Source organism: Cottoperca gobio, chromosome 1 (genome assembly GCF_900634415.1).
Source record: "Cottoperca gobio chromosome 1, fCotGob3.1, whole genome shotgun sequence".
NCBI classification, from domain to species: domain Eukaryota; kingdom Metazoa; phylum Chordata; class Actinopteri; order Perciformes; family Bovichtidae; genus Cottoperca; species Cottoperca gobio.
The window spans coordinates 20,640,043-20,660,089 of record NC_041355.1 but is presented as its reverse complement, the minus strand read 5'-3'; the positions used below and the strand labels follow the sequence as shown (position 1 = coordinate 20,660,089).

The following is a 20,047-nucleotide window of genomic DNA, read 5'->3' as shown; positions in this document are numbered from 1 at the left end:
TTGTCAGCAGAGTCGAAATAGGAAAACAAATAGCATCTTCTACATCACTCTACAGTGTGTGGCTCTTTCCACTCCACTTGGTAATGAGTCACTCTGTCAAATCTTCTCTTACAATTTGACATCTTGCCCTGTATACTTCCCCTGTGATGTGTTTGTGATATATGTCACAGTCCTTGGCCATGCCAAACACTTTAGGGGACGTTCACACATAGTAGCTGACGTGGCTCGAGCCCTTGTTGAATAAAATGTTCCCCCTGGACCACATTAATAAAGAAAGAATAAGAAAATTACAGTATATTTCAACCTGGCATCTTTCCGATAAATGTGGCCATTGTTACTGTTTGGGTTGTCATAACTTTGCACTCGTCACTTCACCTGCTGTAGATATTCGTAAAACAAGGGTTCGCACAAAGCCACCTAATTGGAGTTATCATCTGCTTTCCTTCTAATGTGGAGCTTTATGACCTTTCCAGTGTAAGATATCTATGTTAATTGATATATACATGGAGCTGAGTTAGAGGTTCATGTAAATGATATCATGTTCAAATCTAATGTTTTTCTGTTTGTCTTAATTCTATGTACAATAAGTGCATTTCAACATAATGATTGAATTGGACATTGTTACAACCTCCACCGAGGAGGTTTTGTTTTCGGCTTGGTCTGTCTGCAGGTTTACGATATTTATGAAACTTGGAGGAAGGGTGTAGCATGGGTCAAGGAGGAACCCATAACATTTTGAAGCAGATCCAATCCACGGATTATATTTCACGTTTAACAGTGCGAGATAGAGCAATTGGGCTGCATTCATGTATTTTCTGAATAATCTGAAAAATGACTTCCTTACTGGGGAAGTTCTTGTGAACCCCTTAAGATGGAACAACAACTCGAGAATCGATATCAACGTGTTGTTTAAATGCTCTGAGCAATAGAATACAACACAACTTATTTGTAGCTTCCATGTTGTTTCCACATTACAACTTGAAGCTCATGAACACACCGAAGTTGTAAGACTGACTTTACAAATCGGGAAATGGGACGACCGATGAGCCTGTGAATGCACCATTGGGTCTGCTCTCTCCAAGTGCCATTGAAGTTCTTTGTGTATCGTGAATCATGATATATTTAGCATGCCAATATCAGGAAGCGAGACAGTCACAGGTAGTGTGCCCTGTTTCTTTTCTTTTTATAAATTGAGCCACTTTCCTTTAAAATGTCTGTACACGTCGCTCCCATGCTGAATAATGTTTTTCAGAGCTGTTTTTCCATTTCTCAGTCTTTCAATCATGTGAGTCATTACTGTGCATCTCAGAATAAATCATCAGACCTTGAGCAGGCGTTCAACAAGGCCAGAAGCAGGTGAGAAGTTGTGATAATGGTTATTGATTAGCAAACTAAGCACACTGTGTCCTGTCTTGTTTTTGTTACAGATGAAAGCCTCTCCGAGGCTGCCTCGTGTGCTCACTGAAGAGGAATGTGTGGGAGAAAGATGTTAAAGTCGAGGTAGCTATAGCTATATATATATATATATATATATATATATATAAATATATAAAAGTAATTAAGCGTAAACAAAAGCTGGTGTTGATGATGATGTTTTGCATGTGGGATTTAATTATAATATAATAATAATGATGGATGCTTGTTTCGATGGTGTTCAAAAAAAGACTAAATGCAGAGGGCATGATAATTGACAAAGTGTGCTTCTATGCATTAAAATTTTTCTGGATTCATATTGCGAGCGTGATTGTATGTAACCATACTTTGTATCAGCATGTGTTTGTTTTGTGCGTGCTCTCTCTGCTCATCTCCTCTGCCTTTGATGAGGCCCCTGGGAGTGACGGTTTGCACTTCAGCAATGTGTTTTTTCTTGTATCAGAGTTTGTAGAACCTAATACCATGAGAGAGCCTCCTTGCCATTTGCTGTTTATTTGGCACAGGGAAAAGCTGTGATGTGAATTAATTGCTCGTTAGCTGAGAGGAGCCAATAAGAAAAGCCGAGGAGTGATACAGTCTTGACAAGACCTGTCTGATGATGAGCCATGCTGATGAACGACTATTCATGTGCTGCAGATCACTTTTCACGCGTTTTTTTTTTCAGTTGATGAACAAACGAATGCTTATTTTGCAGTTCATTGAATTTTCTGTTACATCTCTAATCATTTTTGCACATAAAATTAATAATCTTTGACATTTATTTGATCTGCCTCTATTTTTCTCCTCATAAAACCATTACGGTATCAAACAGATTGACGCCGCCCAGGTTAATAAGCATAGATAATCTAACGGTTTGTAAATGGCATGTTTTGAAGGATAAATCTCTTGGTAAAGTCTTCAACATCTCTGCGAGTGATTGGTAGTAATCAGACAGTAATGTGATGCATGCATCGATGTGAATACACTCTAGTGAGGCGATAAAATCAATGAAACCAAATGAAACGCAGGAGCTTTCACTTTACTTGCTGGGAGAATGAGGAGTGAAATTGTCAAAAATTGGATGCACGTCATGAAATGTCATTCCTCCATCCATCTTTGATTCTATCCATCCTTCATCCCTCAGTCAACTTTTCCCATATTTTGTCAATTTTTCCCATATTTTGTCAATTTTTCTATTTCTCGTCTTCCCAGTCATCCGTTGCGAGTGTTCCTCCTCTATCCTCTCCGTCTGCAACTCGCCGCCTGCTGAGCTGATTGAACATTTTGCTGTTCGCTGTCTGGATTCTGTCCCAAATCCCCTGCATAATCTTGAAACACGGTGTTAAGCATTCCTCAATAGAGTCCAACAACTTGTGAAATATGTGGTCAATTTGTTCATGTTAGCAACAACGCTGCTTCCCAGCCAAAGAAATGTTTGTCTTAATCCACTTTATCTCCATACTTTGAATAACCTTTTCCAAGGTCTTCTTTTTTAGTTCTTTTTCTCCAAACCAAATCAAGAGGAGCTCAGGTGTGGCTAATGCTGCTGTATGACTAATGGGTACTCCATACACACACACAGACACACACATGCAGGGAACCCACATATAAGCACCCACACAAGCATCCCAGTACTCTCAAGGTTGTCACAAATCAATCCGGAGTTGTGTTTTCATTAGGCTAAGGTGAGAAGTGGAGTGTGTGAATGAGAGTGGAAAGAGGTTTTAATCGTGAACATGTGAGGAGCCAGAAGGTACACCGGAGAAGTCGCCATCTCTTATTTTCGTCTTATTTTGCTCCACTCCTACGCTTGTCCCTCCCACACATCCCTTCATTTCTCTTGACGCTTTCAATCCCTTCTTTGTTTCCCCTCGCGTTTAATTCCAAGCTCCCTTCTAACCTCCTGCTCCCCCTTTACCTTTTAACTCCACCCTCCCTTTGAGCGACTACACTTCTTGACCCTTCGTCGCCCCTCCCTTCCACTTCTCCGCGTCTCCCTCCCTTCAGCCAGGGCTTTATATCGAGCCCTGACATATTTCAACTTTTGCTTCTACCTTTCCACTCTCCCGTCGCTTCATCATCCCTCTTCTGCTTCTTTCCTTCACTCCTTCAACCCTTCCCACTCCTCTTTAATATGCCGCCCCCCCACCATCAATCCATTCCTCCATTCCCCAGCTGCCAGCTCTCAGAACCGCAGGAACCGTAAATCTGGTGCAACCCCAGGAAGTGGGTCACAAGGGGACACTTAAACATGTAACACTCCGGTGAGGGCCTAACCCCTGCCGGAAAATTGCCTCATGGGTGCACGCGTACACACGCATGCTCCCTTGAGCACACACACACAGACAGGGTTTATAGATGTCTGGGCTTTAAACAAAGCAGTATAAGTATAGGTTTGTTATTACAGCTCATGTTCTCTTACCTATAATCAATCCAAGTTGTTAGGATTTGCTATCAGGGGAAACAACGGGGGCTTTGTGTCACACAGACCAGGCAACGCTGCAGCACTTTCCCCTGTTCCTGGTTTCCTCCTGTATGAACCTACACCATTCAGAGTGTGGTGTGTGCCAGCAAGTCTCTGGAGCTAGTTATGTTGTGTTTATACGAGTGTGTGTGTGTGCCCCAGGGATCTCTGTTTTGAGTTAGACTGTGTGCTCTGCGGCTGATGTCGCTATTTGTTCTACATCTTTAACACACTGTTACTTACAAGCTAACATTTCCTAACTCAAACAGGACGGAAAAAGACGCAAAACTCTTTCATTTCCCTTTGAGGCGACACACACATGACCTCAGCCTCATTACAAGTTTTTAATCAAAACCACACTGCGAAAAAAAGAACCTTGTGCATCAATCAAAGGGGATTTTAGTCTTTAGTGCCGCTAATGCAAATGTTCTGATTACTGTTCACACATGTCCGGTGACATGTTCAAAAAGCAGCTGTCATTGCGCATTCAAAACAGATATCTCGTCGATGATGGCCGCCTTCATGGGGAAAAAAAGCTTGGCCTATCCTCATTACCAGCCCAACTCACATCTTCTGTCAAAGAAATCGGCACCAAATGGGACCAATTCAGTTCGGATGCGGCACATCTCCAAAAGAGTTCCTTTTTCTAAAACACTAATCTGTGGACCACAAATTAGCTGTCAGTCATCAGCTGTAGACAGACATGGTATTGGGGAAAAGGCAGTTCCCGACAAATCAACAACATGTCAATCAAACACACAAACACGTGCTCACGGGCATCGACGCGAGAAGGTGCACTGACACGTGCCTGAACACACAAACACACATAGGGACTGGTGGTTGTGTCTTACATGTGATAGCATTTCCTCCTTTGGACTAATAGGCCCTAACTCTGTTTTCTCCATTAATTCAAGGTGACTCCTGTGAGGCATTAGAGGAAGGATATCGAGCTCAGGGCTCTCAAGTGCCCTCCTAATTAATATTAATTTGCAATTTATATTTCCTCACTGAATTGCATTTTTATAAAGGCGCTCTTATCTCCAAAAAGAAACCATTTAAGAGTCAAGGAAATTGTTTCTAAGCATCCAATTGACACCCATGTCTGCAGATATTAGACAGCTTCTTGATAGGTTGTTAGAGTTTAATGACATTGAAGCAACGTTGAATGAATAGTAATTTCTTCACTTAGAGCAGGGAAATCAAGACGGCCACAGGAGACATTAGATGACAATAGATTATTATTATTTTACCTCAAAAGACCATTGAAAAGGTATCCTCATTTACACTGGTGTGGAGATGTAAAACAATGCTTGCTAACAAAACACTTAAGGATAAAAACAATAAGAGGTGCTGGTAGCCATTTATTTTTCAACATTTGGACAAAGTCAGGCTAGCTGTTTCCCCCTGTTTTTAAGTCTTTATGCTAAGCTAAGCTAACCGTCTACCTCGTCTCATATTTAATGGACAGATATGAGAGTGTTTGTTGACTTTCTCCTCTATCTCTTGGCAAGACACCAATTTTGAATGTTATCTTCCTATTAAATGGCTGTTATCAGTTGTTATCACTACCATTCTAATGCTTCAGATGGGCCAAACTGATGACCGTGAAGCGGTCAAAGTTTTAAATACATGGTTAACGTTTTAAGTATAACAAAACTACTTGATTAGGTCTAGTAAACAAAACTATTTGGTTAGGTTATGGAAATGATCCTGGTTTGGGATAAAATAAGAATGTGTCTTAAGTTACATCAAAAATTCAAGTTAACATATTGAGTTTTGGCTTGAAACAAGACAAAGATAGACGTCTCCTGGGTGAAAGTCATGTGTTGTTTGACTCATCCATCTCACGCTCCAACCTCCTCTTTACACAGACATTGTCTCTCTTTATACTAAGTCACCTGACTTTCTACTTTGCTCCCGTCTGTTACTACAGGCACAAGAGGTTTGCGTTGTCTTTTATTGTTCGTAGAGGTGATCGAATATGTAAACAGATCATAACGGCCTTCTGAGCCTACTCAAAGGTGTAGCAGGCCCCTTCTTACCCATATCTATGAGGCCGATAACCACTGATCATGCCCATTCAATCTTCTGATAACATTCAAAGCATGTGCACAAGAAAGCAAATAAGCACATTTCCTGATATATGCTATTATTGCTTTAAAGGATCAGTCCATTTTATTTGCAACTTGGTTTTTATTTTTGAAGAATTGAATATTCCCTTTCAGTAATACTAACGTTGCTCTCACTAAATTAATATTTGAGGTCTGGGAACACATCCTTGAAAATAAACAGTCAGATGATCAAATAGGTTTCGAACAAACCCCTCTACTTATCCTGTTCAATAAATGCACTCATTAGCACAAATTGAGGAAAAAATCTTCTAGCTCCATCTGACTTTGTCGATGTCATTGTGTTTTCCAATCTTAGGAATTAGTCTGCTCAGTACGTTATCATAGGCAGTGGAAATTATAGTCACTACAAAAATAAGACCAGGATTGCAATAAACCAGAATTATCCTGTTAGGTATGGCTGAAAGAATAAGAATAAAAGGTATTAAAAGGAACTAGTAATGTTTCCTATTAAATGTGAGGCTGAGCTTTACCTACACAGAGACAGAGAGAGATAAAGTGGTTCAGTCCTGAGTGCTGTGGTGCTGATAGTGTGTGAAGCCTTTGTCTTTCTCTGTGCCATGTCTTGGTGGGGCAAAGCACCTCGCTGTCAACGCCATTCAGTCAGATAAAGTGTGTGAGTGTACACATAAAGTCAGCTAGGTATGAATCAGAGAGAGAGAATGAGGCCAAGGAAAGAATGACTGGATGATTAGACACCCAGACTACTCCTGCATGTCATGCAAACAAGCATTGACCAACACAGAAACTACAATAGAATAGAATGGGAGTTTCTCATTTGATTTGACAAACACCGAAAAAAGGCAAGTTTTATTGGAGAAATGTAAGTGCCAAAACTCAAAGTCAAGCACTGACAGTTCACACACGTCCAGTCACCACGGTCCTTTAGGAGTAGAATGGAATAGAATAGTAAATGCATTGGTCAGCCATACAGTATATCCATGCTAGAGTTAAAATGACACTTTGTACAGCTGCTGCAGAGGGAAGGTATGAATATTTTATACATCTCTCCTACTATAAGTCAGTAAAGTCTGTAAAAAAAAGCAATAAAAGCCTGTGCTTTTCATTGGGTGCTGGGCTAAGGAACAGGCAGAGCAGTGCAGTAATGCGCTCCACTTTAAAAGGTGACCAGACACATTATTTTCTTCGCCCCATAGTTCTGCCTGGGCTATAAATTTGTCGCCCAACTGTTGACATCGCTTGCAATATGCTGCGCTCAGATGTGTGATCACCACCATGCACTGTGAGCAAGAACAAGGCAGGACACTCTTTCTTGTCTGCCTCGCACAGATACACACACACAATGGTGGCCAACGAGTCATAAAGTAATAAAGCTCTATGGACCCCTAATGAAAGAGAAGAAGAGGAGGGGGGGAAAGTGAAGAAGAGACTCGGATGAATAACAATCATTGCTCTGATGGGCGAGTTTGTGTGTGTGTGTGTGTGTGTGTGTGTGTGTGTGTGTGTGTGTGTGTGTGTGTGTGTGTGTATGAATGTGTGTGTGTGTGCGTGTGCGTGTGTGTGTGTGTATGTGTAGGGGGAGGTATCAACTTCTCCCTCAAACAGCAGTGAAAGCAAACTCCTTCTCTGTGGTCCAACTCCTCCCCTCTGGAATGGAATCCACCAAATAGCTGCTAATTGAATAAGTGACAATGAGCAGGCAGACGAGGCGACAGATGCTCGCGTGCCTTTACAACCACAACCACCAGCATCATCAGCACACACACTCACACACACATTCCTCCTGACTCCAATCTGAACCGGTGTCCAGAGGCGCATTTATATGGCCGCTCCACCTGCTGCTGCTCCTATTGACTTGGGGGAGGGGAGGGAGAGAATATTACGACGATTGCCATGAATGTTCACGACAGACGTTTAATTCACACTATCATTTTATGGCTACAAGGCCCGGACACACGGAGGTGATAATGAGGAGAGCTCCAGCCAGAGCTGTGTGTTTGTTTGCTTAGTGCTGATCGAATTTAGTTTTAGTTTTGTTTTAGATCTGGGCTTTAGAGCTGCCTATGGATCAATACAAGTATATTTGTGGAGCTGGAAGCAGGAGGAGTTAAACAAAAAACTTACTAAATCCAAGCACATTGCACCTGCTGCAGATGATGAATATTTTCAGCTCGATTACTGAATTTCTTAAGCACTAAAAAGGCCATGTTTGTTCGGCTCCTCTGGTTATGTAGCGTGCCTAAATGTATTAAGTCTCCATCTGCTTTTTACTTAGATTATACCCCGTGCTCTATACATTAATTGTTTTATTCTGCGCAGTGTTTAAGACCCCCGTGCGCCCCAACCTCCACCCCCTCCAACTCTCTTTCTTTTGCTCCCTTCTTCCATAAACTCCGGAGCTGACTTTGTTCTCCAAATGTGATTAGCTTCTCTGGGACGCAGAGCGTAATTGCATTACTGCATTGTGAGCATTTGGAACTATGGAAATGTTGGGCGCCCGTATCAAACCTGTTTAAATACCAAAGCGCACTATGGTGCAAGATGTGCAAAAGGAGGAGTGAATCCAACCATTTTGCAGACATGGCTCAGGCCATGAGGATCGGGAATAAAGGTTTTCCGCCAATTTATGGCTAGGGGTTTAAAAAAAAAAAAGCGCTTCTGGTTGGTGTCCGTGCACGTTTTGGAATATTTAATAGGATATTGTTTTCAGACAAATGCAGCAGAAAGCCTTAGAAGATCAGCCCACGTTGAGTAAACCGGTTCAAATGGATAACATCATCAAGTACTGAGATGTTTTTTGTATTACATTCCTCATGCAGCCAGTTGGTAGCAGCTGGTGGTAAATTATTCATTTGTTTTTGCAGATTCTGTATCTATCTATTTCTTAAGGTTAATTATGGTCTTCGAAAAAGTGATTCTGGAAGTGTTGCCTGGGAAATTACTTCAGCTGAGCGATCAGTGAGGGTGAGCGGGGCAGTTATGAGTTCAGTCTTCTTTAGGGGGAGCTTGTTCTTGGAGTTCTGCTCCAGATGGTCACGTACAGTTGCGTCTCATCTCCAACTCCTACTATAGTATTGGATTTGAATATTTATGAACCTGTTATTGCAATAGCTGAAGCCCTTATTAGTTGAGCGCATTTTTCCATATTTCTGTCTCTGTTTGACGCACACACACGCTCATGCACGCGTGCAAAATGTGTGAATGGTTCTGGGGAAAGCTATTTGGTGCTGTACTATCCCCCATGACAACTAATTTCCTCGCAGTTGTGTGGGGTTTTGGGGCTCTGCTTGAGCCTTGTTTGGTCGGCTGTAATCACCGGGTCCTGGTGCCAAACAAACCGTGCCAGATGGTCTCCAGAATGCACCGTCCCAGTTGTGCACATTCGTTAAACCTTTTAGATGTCTCTCTCCCTCTCCCTCTCTCTCATTGCATTTCATCATTTATCTGTTTCGAGACTCAGTTTTCTGGGAACAAAAAAAAATGCCTGCCCAAGCTGGTGTGTTTTTGGAAGCTGCGCTCGTTATCAAAAAAAAGCTCCATCCTGCGGGGAGTTTGAAGTGATGTTGAACAGATTTGTGCACGGGGACAGAGCTGTTCCTTGGCGTGACCAACTCTTTAAAGGCATTCATTAGAGTCCGGCTGCCTTTCAACGCGATTCGCTACACAGCTTACCCGGCTTATACTCTGCACCCATAGACAGCCACAGATGAGACGCATGTGAAAAAAAAATATTGCACTCAAAACATCTACTACAAAGTGCCTGTGCATGAAGAAGAGAGGAGTCAGCTGCCACTTGAAATTTCATAAAAAAGACCAGATACATTATAAGGCATGCATACGCAGTAATGCCATGCATCCAGTGCGTCAGTCAGCTGCTTATGGCTGGGCTGGGTTATGTGTTATATATAAAAAGTGTGCCTATCAAGGCTTTAAAGGTGGTGGGTGACACTGCTGGTGATTGAGGTGACTTTATGTTTGTCTAATGATTATTTAGACTCTATGCGTCTCCGTGCTGTCTGGGGGGAACAGACCCGAAGCGAGGTACTCGTAAACCTTCCTTTGGTTTAATAGCAATGAAAAACAGCAGGATACGCTTTTTGAATGAATTTTTTCTTCTTGAGTTTATTTTCTCCCTTGTCCATTGTAAGGGCATGGTCGTTACTCTAAAAAGTAGGGTGAGTGAGCCCCACAGGGCGGGGTGTTTTTTTTGTAATCCCCCACTTTCTCTTTTGCCTCCCCTCTTGCGCCTCCTTCTCCTCTCCTCTGGAGTTTGAGTGGCCACCAGCCAGCTTTTGATTTATTAAGAAGCGTTTGTCTTTCCCGGCATGTGAAAAGGGGGCCGTGGCTGATGTACAACTAGTTGGTTTGAGGCGGGTTATTTTGGGCAAGTCTGTGTACTGAGGCAGCTCAAACGGAGAGAGAGAGAGAGCGAAGGAGAGCGCACGGCGCAAAGAGCAGACACAGGGAAGAGAGGGAGGAAAAGCGCACAGATTTCCGTGGCATTCTGCATCTCGCGCACACTGAGTGGGCGCAACATCTCTGTATGAGAAGGGAGGACCGATAAAAAGACATTAATGTGTTGTTTTATGGAAATTAGAACAACTTGAGCGAGAATACATTTAGCAAACGAATGTGTTTCACTCCTCGCTCCGCGGAGAGAGACATGCAGCAGCTGATTGAGGGAGCACAACATTTAGTAAGTTAAAACTGGGATTGACCTTTACTGCGTTTTGGAGATTTTTTGGGATCTGTTTTTGACTTGCACGAAAAATGCAACCCGGAAAAATGAAAGGACTATTTATGACAAGAATGTGGAAAGTTGTGGCTGTTTTTGCGCTGGCGACACAACATGTCACCGGTAAGACATTGAAATATCAGATTCACGAGGAGCAGAAGGTTGGCACGGTGATCGCCCGTTTGAAAGAAGATGTGGCGGATGTTCTGGCTAAACTTCCGAGCTCGGTGTCACTGCGCTTTAGAGCTATGCAAAGGGGGAGCTCGTCTTTCCTAACCGTGCGCGAGCAGGACGGAGAAATCAGCATCAGGACCAAAATTGACCGAGAGAAACTCTGCGAAAAGAATCTCAACTGTTCCATTCAATTCGACGTGCTGACGCTCCCCACGGAGCACTTGCAGCTTTTTCACGTCGAGGTGGAAGTGTTGGACATCAACGACAACGCACCCCAGTTTGCCCGCGCCGTCATCCCCATTGAGATCTCTGAGAGCGCGGCCGTGGGTGCGCGCATTCCCCTGGACAGCGCCACAGACCCCGATGTCGGGGAGAACTCACTGTACACGTATGCCTTAGATTCTAACAACTTCTTTAAGATTGACATCCAGTCCCGGACTGACGGTGCTAAATATGCAGAGCTCGTGGTGCTCAGGGAGCTGGACCGGGAGGTGCAATCCGGGTATGAACTTCAATACACTGCCTCTGATCGAGGCGTTCCCCCGAGAACAGGTTCTACCCTCCTCAAAATCAGTGTTTCCGATTCAAATGACAACAGCCCGATTTTTGACAAGTCATCATATGTCATTAACCTCCCAGAAAACGCACCTGTTGGTACTCTGCTAATTGACCTAAACGCCACTGACGCGGATGAAGGCACCAACGCTAAAATAGTCTACTCATTCAGCAGTCACGTGTCCCCCAAAATAATGGAGACTTTCAAGATTAACCCCGACAGCGGCCGCCTGACTCTCATGAGGCGCGTGGACTATGAGGCCGTTAACTCTTTCGACATCGATGTCCAAGCGCAGGACATGGGTCCCAACTCAATGCCAGCTCACTGCAAGATCCTGGTCAAACTGGTGGATGTGAACGACAATAAACCGGACATCAGCATCAATCTCATGTCCTCTCAGGGGAATGGGGACGCAGCTTATATATCTGAGGCTTCTCCTTTGGACACATTTGTAGCGTTGGTGAGGGTGGAGGACTTGGACTCAGGTTTGAATGGAGAGGTGGAGTGTAAGCTCCACGGTCAAGGATATTTTAAGCTGCAGAAGTCCTACGAGAACAACTACATGATTTTGACCAATGTGTCTCTGGACAGAGAGAAGAGGTCAGAGTTCAGTCTGACGGTGGTGGCAGAGGACAGAGGGACCCCCAGTCTCTCTACTGTCAAACATTTCACTGTGCATGTGACTGATGAAAATGACAACCCGCCACGTTTTGAGAAGGGGCAATACGAGATCTTTAAATCTGAGAACAACGCCCCTGGAGCGTATCTGACGTCCATCATGGCCACTGATCCTGATCTGGACAACAACGGACAGGTGAGCTACTCCATCATGGAGAACTCTGTTCACGGGAGCTCCATCTCCACCTACGTCACCATTGACCCCTCTAATGGCGCCATTTACGCACTACGCACGTTTGATCGCGAGGACGTTAGTCGCATCTCGTTTGTTGTGCAAGCCAAAGACGCGGGAAAACCACCGCTGTTCAGCAATGCCACAGTTATTCTGAACATTCTGGATGAGAATGACAACCCTCCAGTCATCGTGGTCCCCCAACTGTGGAACTTCACTGCTGACGTACCTGCGTCAAAGTTCACAGAGGCCGGAAACTTAGTAACCGCGCTGAGGGTGACTGATCGAGACACAGGGGTCAATGCCGAGCTCATTTGCTCCATCGTCAGTGGCAACGAGGAGGGGTTCTTCATTATTGACCCAAGAACGTGTGAAATCCATGCCAATGCCAGCTTGGAGAACTTCCCCCATGAGCACGCTGAGTTGACGGTTGTGGTCAGAGATCAGGGAAGGGAGAACCTCAGCACTAAGGCGGCGCTGAAAATCACCCTCTACGAGAACCACGTCCAGGTGATGGACCAGGTGGAGTCTTCCCTCGATGCATCCCTGATCATCATCATCTCCCTAGGGGCCATCTGCACCGTGCTCCTGGTCATCATGGTGGTGTTTGCCGCCCGCTGTAACCGGGAGAAGAAGGACACGAGGCACTCGTACAACTGCCGGGTGGCAGAATCCACCCACCAGCACCATCCCAAAAAGCCATCGCGCCAAATCCACAAAGGCGACATCACCCTGGTTCCCACGGTGAACGGCACTTTGCCAATCAGAGCTCACCACCGCTCCCCGTCAGACACGCCACCCATGGACCGGGCCCAGATTGGGAGCCGGCAGAATCACCACAGCCGCCAATCGCTCAACAGCCTGGTTACCATCTCATCCAATCACATTCCAGAGAGCTTTGCCCTGGAACTGGCGCATGCAACTCCACCAGTGGAGGTGAGAACACACTCACTCACACACACACACACACACACACACACACACACACACACACACACACACACACACACACACACACACACAACAACAAGTAAATTATTCTGAGAAATTTCAAATGTGGTCCCTCAGACCCTTTTCAAGTGTTCTCTCTCTCACTCAAACACACTTACACACTATTTCTCTCAGTCACACACTCACACACAAACTAGCCTTCTCATCTTCACACAGCTGTTTCCGTTTGAGCAAATTAACTCATCTCCACGTGTGACAGTGATTTAATCAACACTGCCCCCTAGTTCAAAGTGACTCATTAAAGCTGTTGATGATTATAGATGTGTCTTTGTCTTTACCTTGTTTGCACCCCGTCATCATAACCACACGACTCACCCCTCAGTCATACGTCTCCATATTCATGTAAAACCCACCACTCCCTTTTGTTTTTTACCTTTTATTTTAACATCATCCATTTTGTCTCAACCATTTTCAGCAGCCTCTCCATCATCCATTTTGTGTTTACTCATCCATTATTTTGTCTTCTGTGTTGTCTCCCTTCTTTTTTTTCTTCTCCTCAATTTCCCATCTGTTATTCATCTCCCCCTTATCATTTCTTTCTTTTTGTTTGTTTTATTTTGTTTGTTTTGTTATTTTTTTTGGATGTAGCAAGTCTCACAGCTTCTGTCCATGCTCCATCAGGGCCAGTACCAGCCCAGACCCAGTTTCCGTGGCAACAAATACTCCCGGAGCTACAGGTAATTTACCCCTATCCCTCAGTCCATCTCCCCTGAAAGATTATCTTTTGTTTACTTTTCAAACCACTTGTTCTTCATTGTGTATTACATGTTCCAACAACCTATTGTGAAGTTGTGCCTGTCAGTTGCTCAGTTACATGTAGATCATGGTTTGATGGCGTGTACATTTATTTTTTGTCATATTCCAGTTGTTGTCATACCGATGTCATTCAGTTCAAAAGTATGCCACTCATTTGTCTGAATGTCACAACAATTTTCTCGGTACTTCTCTTCTTAAAAAAAGAATTGGGCTCACGTTGTCAAGCGTGCATCCATCATTACTTTCATCATAATCTCCCTTTATGATCTGCGGGAGATGGATTTATTGCTGCCCCTAGTGGCTGTTGTGATAGATTTATTGATGGGATCTACCTGCGTACAGGATTTATGGGCCAAGGCTTGTCTAGGTATTTGACGGATTTCAGAAGCAGCCTAAAGTTTTATATGATGGATCTCTTTGTCATAAGTCTCCTCTGAGGACAGATTGAGTCTATCAGCAAAACACAATGCTTCCGGCTTTGTATTTGCAATGTCTACTTGCTACATTGTTTTTCAGATATCTCCGACTGATTGATACCTATATGTGTTTGTGATCTTTTTTTTCTTTTTGTCCTCCTCAGGTATGCATTACAAGACATGGACAAGTTCAGCCTCAAGGACAGTGGCCGTGGGGACAGCGAGGCGGGGGACAGTGACTGTGACATGGGTCGGGAATCCCCCGTGGACAGACTGCTGCTGGGGGAGGGCTTTTCTGACCTTATACACCTCGAAATGCACCATCGACTCCACCCAGGTGAGCTTTTTGCTGATGTAACACTCCCCATCCTGACAGTCTGCTCTCCACTCTTTACCCCCATAGCTTTCCCCCCTCCTTACCACGACTTGCCACATTGGCTCCTCACAGCTAAGACGCAAACCTAACAGCAGCACCTCACACTCAACTATCACCTCAGCGTCACACATCACGTCGCACTTCAGTTTAATCGTACCTTGCAAAACCGATCCTAAGTGTTTTCTCTCCTATTTTTATGATTTAAGAACCAGGTAAAACATAAACAGGTGTTTTACACTCCAAACTCAAGGTACATATATTTTGTGATAGCATGTTATGTGCATGGAGAAAAGAAAATTCACATTTAAGAATGCATGAATGCTTTTAGTCCTATTTAGAACATGTGGCGCATTTTAGCCTCTTGTGGCCAAAATGGTGTATTACAAACAACAACAAACATTTGCCGAAACTTTTCTTTCTCCTGTCTTCAAAGTTGAAAAAAGAAAAGTGATTTAGAAAAATCCTGGCATCCTGAATCCTGGCAAAACCTTTTTTTTCCACCTGTTCTGAAATCACAGGAGAGAAAACTATTTAGATCAGACTTGGACAAAATGGATCTTCTGAATTGTGTTTCCTCACTTGCCTCTCAGGGCTTCCTTATGTTCCCAATCTGTTTAGAAATGATTAGATTGAGATTGTTTTTTCTCTGAGCCCAAAATTAACGCAGTGAATTCCCCTCAGCTAACTTCCCCCAGACCACACCCAGAGCCTGGGTACCTCCTGCCTGACACATTTCAGATCCATGAACAGTGGCAGGCCTAAGCCCATTATTTGTCTGTACACCTGCCTTTACAGCCACTCCATTTACCCTGTTGCCAACACAATCCCCATTGTACTCAGCCCCATTCTTCCACACAGCGCTCATTTCCACGCTTGTTATCAAACTGAGAGAGGTTACAGTGTGTCTGGTTGTTTGTGTTGCTGTGTGTATCTGTGTGTGTGTGTGCGTTATCTGCCCCTAAGTTGGAGTCGTGTCTGTAAAATCCTCCCTGGAGCGGAGATGAGTCGCCTGTCACTCATCGGTATGCGTCTCAGTGTGCTGTTTTTTTTTTTTTTCTCTCCTTCCTTTTTTTCCCTTTTCTTTCTCTTTTTTTACCCCCACGGTGAGTGACAGTGGTGCGCTTTCATGTCTGAACTGAGGAGAATTCATAGTAATTGCTTTTAGAATGATGTTATTCTCTCTCTCTCCCTCACTTACGCCGTCCCTCTCTCACTCTCCTACATGCCTGAGAGCTCCTCTGTACTTGTTAATGTATTCTCTATCTTTATTGAGATGGGCAAAGGGAGGGGTGGTGGACACGGGCAGTGTTTCTGTATCTCTTTTTTGTTCTCCCTTTGAGAAAGACTTGGAGGTGTTGCACTCCCTTCTTACCTCCCCTTCCCTTCCTCTATCTCTTATGCTAATAAAAGGGATGGGAAGGAGATAATAAGCCGAGAGGGAGGATTATCCTTGTTTCTCTTCAATAGATTTAATTTGTTTAGATTTTTCTATTTAGATGGGCAAATGTGGCTATTCATGGTAGATATGATAAAATAACTAAACAAGCAAATCTCTGCCCCAGCCACGTATAGTCTGGAGATGCGGGCATGCTTGGCAGAGCAGCCACATATTACATTAACATCTGCCTGTAATGCCATTAGGGAAGGATCTTGCAATTATTCATTTATTTATCTAGTTCCTGTGACTGTTTTCATACCTGGCGCTGCCCGGGAATTAGTGCTGTAAGCTGTAAATATCACCAACCTGGCCCTCCAAGCAGGAATATGTAGAGATAATGAGCAAAAGGAAACTAACCACTACCACGCTGAGCTGTGATTTTGATGTTAATGAAAGACTGAAAAGTTATGTACATGGAGTATTCATAAGGGTTGGCATAAGACATGGCAGGCTCAACAGCTGCTCTGTAAGGTCCTCTCACCCGACATTATTTCCAAGAAACTTATGAGCACAGCGATACAGAGAGAACACTACCCTCCTTACCGCAGTCTACCCCGGAGTTTTGAACATGATTTATCAGAGCTACTTGTTAGTTACATGTCATACACTTTTTAAAAAGTTTTCTGCAGCTGGACCTGCTCCTAACTCTTTCGATGTCCTTTTTTTTTTGTATCAGCTATGAGACTGTGCACGGATGAATGTCGAGTCCTGGGACACTCTGACCAGTGCTGGATGCCTCCCCTTTCCTCGCCTGCTTCCTGCGACTACCGCAACAACATGTACATCCCCGGGGAGGAGTCCTCCCAGCCGCCCCAGATCGATGATGACCAGTCCTCCGTCGACTCTGAGCGCCGCAAGAGCTTCTCCACTTTCGGCAAGGAGGCTGGGAGCGAAGAGGCGGGGGGAGTTGTCGCCGGAGAAGGAAGCGATGCTTGTGCGGCTGCAGGAGGAGGGGCTGGTTCCCTCCTCACAGAGATGAACTCCGTGTTCCAGCGACTCCTCCCCCCTAATATGGACTCGTACACGGAGTGCACTGAAACAAGCCCGCCTTCGTCCTCGGCGACCACTGAGAGAGGAAGTGGGCGTGGTGGCAACATTGCAGGTAACCACAGTAACAACACTGTTCCTCAGGACAACCGGAGAGGGTTGTTGCCGGGCGGGAAAGGTCCAGCTTACCCCCCAGGTGTGGCTGCGTGGGCGGCCAATACCCACTACCTAAATCCTGGAAGTGGATCAGTTGGAAACAATCACGTCGCTTCCTCTTCCTCCTCATCCTCTACGTCCACTTCTACTTCTACCAACGGACAGCCGCCGCACCTCAAATGGCTGCCAGCCATGGAGGAAATCCCAGAGAATTACGAGGAAGATGACTTCGAAGGCGTCTTCCATCAGGGCGGCAAGCGCAGCGAGAGCCGCCATGATGCCGGCATGGACGCTAGCGAGCTGGTGCACGAGATCAACAAGCTGCTGCAGGACGTCAGGCAGAACTAGAGAGGAGGCATAGCATGGTTTCACATTTCTTGTTCTTTGTGCCAACATATATGAACGTCATGATGACTGTTTTTCTTGTTCACTGTAATGCTCGTCTTGTTTACTTTTTACCAAATGCCCTCGTTACCTCTCAGTGCTGAGAGACTTGCGGAGAAAAGTAAAAACACGGCACTGAAGTTGTGATTGAGGTGACTTAAAGGCATCAAAGCGAGTGCTCCAAGAACAGATTGCTCAGTTGTTATTACCGTCTCTCTGAAAGCTGTGTGAATGAGTGATTTCAAACGGAAATCCGCCGACAAAAACTGTACGCTTTCTTCATTTGTAATGTTTACAGCAGCGTGAACAGACTCCGCAGGGAGGAACCAACAGTTGTGTGATCTAATTTCTGCTTATTACAGTGTACAGTATTGTACAGTGTGTGTGGAACGAGGCAAACTCACTTGAATATAGTGCTACAGTAGGTCTCCTGTTTTGTTATCATGGAATGTAACTGTACAATTTGACCTTTGTATTTTAAAAATACACTCTTTTTTACTTCTATATATTTATATGTGTCCATGTATGTTTGTACAGAAAAAAAATATGTTTATTTTTTATATTTGTCACTGCATGTCTTAATATCACTTAATGTGTCTCTTTTTCCTCGGCCGTTTATTTTATAAAAAACAATTGTATTTAATTTTGGTATTGTGTGTGCGTGTGCGTGTGCGTGTGCGTGTGCGTGCGTGTGTGTGTGTGTGTGTGTGTGTGTGTGTGTGTGTGTGTAAAATATATTCACATTCCAATGCAGTTCCATGTTGGAAGTTGGTTTTGTATGGTGAAATTGTGACCATTAGGTGATAAATAAAGTGGAGGGATTCATAACAGAGGCTGGAATCATCTCTTCTTTCCCTTATTTGCTTCTCATATGTTTTTCCCTCACTAAATGAATCCATTTGCCCCCCTGTGTCTTAGCACCTCCTAACGTCCAGCATCAGAACTGCAGCGCCCTTTGTATGCACAGTCAAAACCTGCTGTGTGCTTTCTAGGGAAACCCTCCCCGATCCTCATTATACAACAATTCACATGCATGACTCTGCTAATAAACATGCCATCAACTGTACATTTATTTTCAAATGATCTCTTTAGATTAAAATGCACTTAGGCGTTAATTTAGTTTCAGAGTCTGTCTCGATGTCTCTCATCCATGACAGCATCACGCTTATGGTAAATACGCTTAGCAAATGAACAGCGTCTGATAATAGCTGCACATGATGAGAAATCAAAAGCATGATATTATACACTGCAGCCATATGGGCTGGTAATACAAATAAATAGAACGTGTGGGTAGTGAGCCCCTCCCTTGCACTCACTCACTCTGCTGATGATGATCATAAGGGCTTAATACACTCATGAGTGAGAACACCCACAGTTGCCCACACACAGTCAGGAGACAATAGAATATTGAGTTGTGTTTAAAAGTGGGGAAAATTCAACAATCCAGGCTGTATTAAGCAATTAACCTTGTGAGACCGAGCTTTAACAAGGTAAAGGTTAGAAGTTGCATACACACACACACACACGAGCACAAACTTTCACACCCGCCAAACAAACACACACACACGTGAGAACATACAGTAGAGCGGCAGACGCAAGGTGAATAACACACACACTTAATCTCACAGGCACATGCAAGCACTTCATAATGAGCTCGTTTGTCTTCATCATTAAAGAGGCTAAGCCTCAATAAACAATAAGCAGTGACTGTGTGTGTGTGTGTGTGTGTGAAGGAGGAATGCTAGGTGCTGAATTAGCACAACCTCCTGGGGCCGAATTACAGAAACTCCCTATCTTAAGTGTGGATAAGAAGAGTCCGAGATAAGGGGTTTCTTAATTTGGTCCTAAATAACTATCTTATCTCAGGTTCGGAAATACTCCATCCTACATCGCTTATCAACTTTTATATCTGTTTCCTGGCAACCAGACAATACTTTTCTCATCTCGCCGAGCTAAACAATTTAGCTACCGTTGTTTTTCTGCTTGAAACTTAGTGAGACAAACATTGAAATAAACAGAAAATGGAGCAAAAACATTGCAGACTCGGCCTCTTCAAAGCTGGTCGCAGAGTTTATATCTACTCATGTGCGTTTTGTCCTTAAACACATCGTTAGGGTTTGCCATACTGCAAGCATGTGAGCAGTGAAGAAGTTCTCCCGTTCACAGTTAGTTTGCTGTGTAAAAGCAATAAAAGAGCAGCCATGCAACTTAAACAAGTTAGATAATACGACCTGGTGGAAA

At 44.0% G+C, this 20,047-nt stretch overlaps 1 protein-coding gene across 2 annotated transcripts; it reads left to right on the top strand.

Annotated features, from left to right (window-relative positions):
• The first annotated feature begins 10,343 nt into the window (after positions 1–10,343).
• On the top strand, positions 10,344–18,639 carry pcdh18a (protocadherin 18a). 2 transcript variants are annotated; one of them, XM_029440820.1, is made up of 4 exons: positions 10,344–13,218; positions 13,915–13,970; positions 14,630–14,802; positions 16,956–18,639. In XM_029440820.1, exons 1-4 carry the CDS (start codon positions 10,738–10,740, stop codon positions 17,768–17,770), a joined length of 3,525 nt encoding a protein of 1,174 aa, XP_029296680.1. In that variant the 5' UTR covers positions 10,344–10,737; the 3' UTR covers positions 17,771–18,639. The 2 variants fall into 2 exon arrangements, with proteins under 2 accessions (XP_029296680.1, XP_029296671.1); XM_029440811.1 differs by having other exon boundaries at positions 13,882–13,970.
• The last annotated feature ends 1,408 nt before the right edge of the window (positions 18,640–20,047 follow it).

Coding starts and splice junctions, on each gene's coding strand:
- pcdh18a (XM_029440811.1), top strand. CDS start 10,738: ATGCAACCCGGAAAAATGAAAGGACTATTTATGACAAGAATGTGGAAA. Junction 13,219..13,881: donor ATGCAACTCCACCAGTGGAG/GTGAGAACACAC, acceptor TTTTGGATGTAG/CAAGTCTCACAGCTTCTGTC. Junction 14,803..16,955: donor GCACCATCGACTCCACCCAG/GTGAGCTTTTTG, acceptor TTTTTGTATCAG/CTATGAGACTGTGCACGGAT.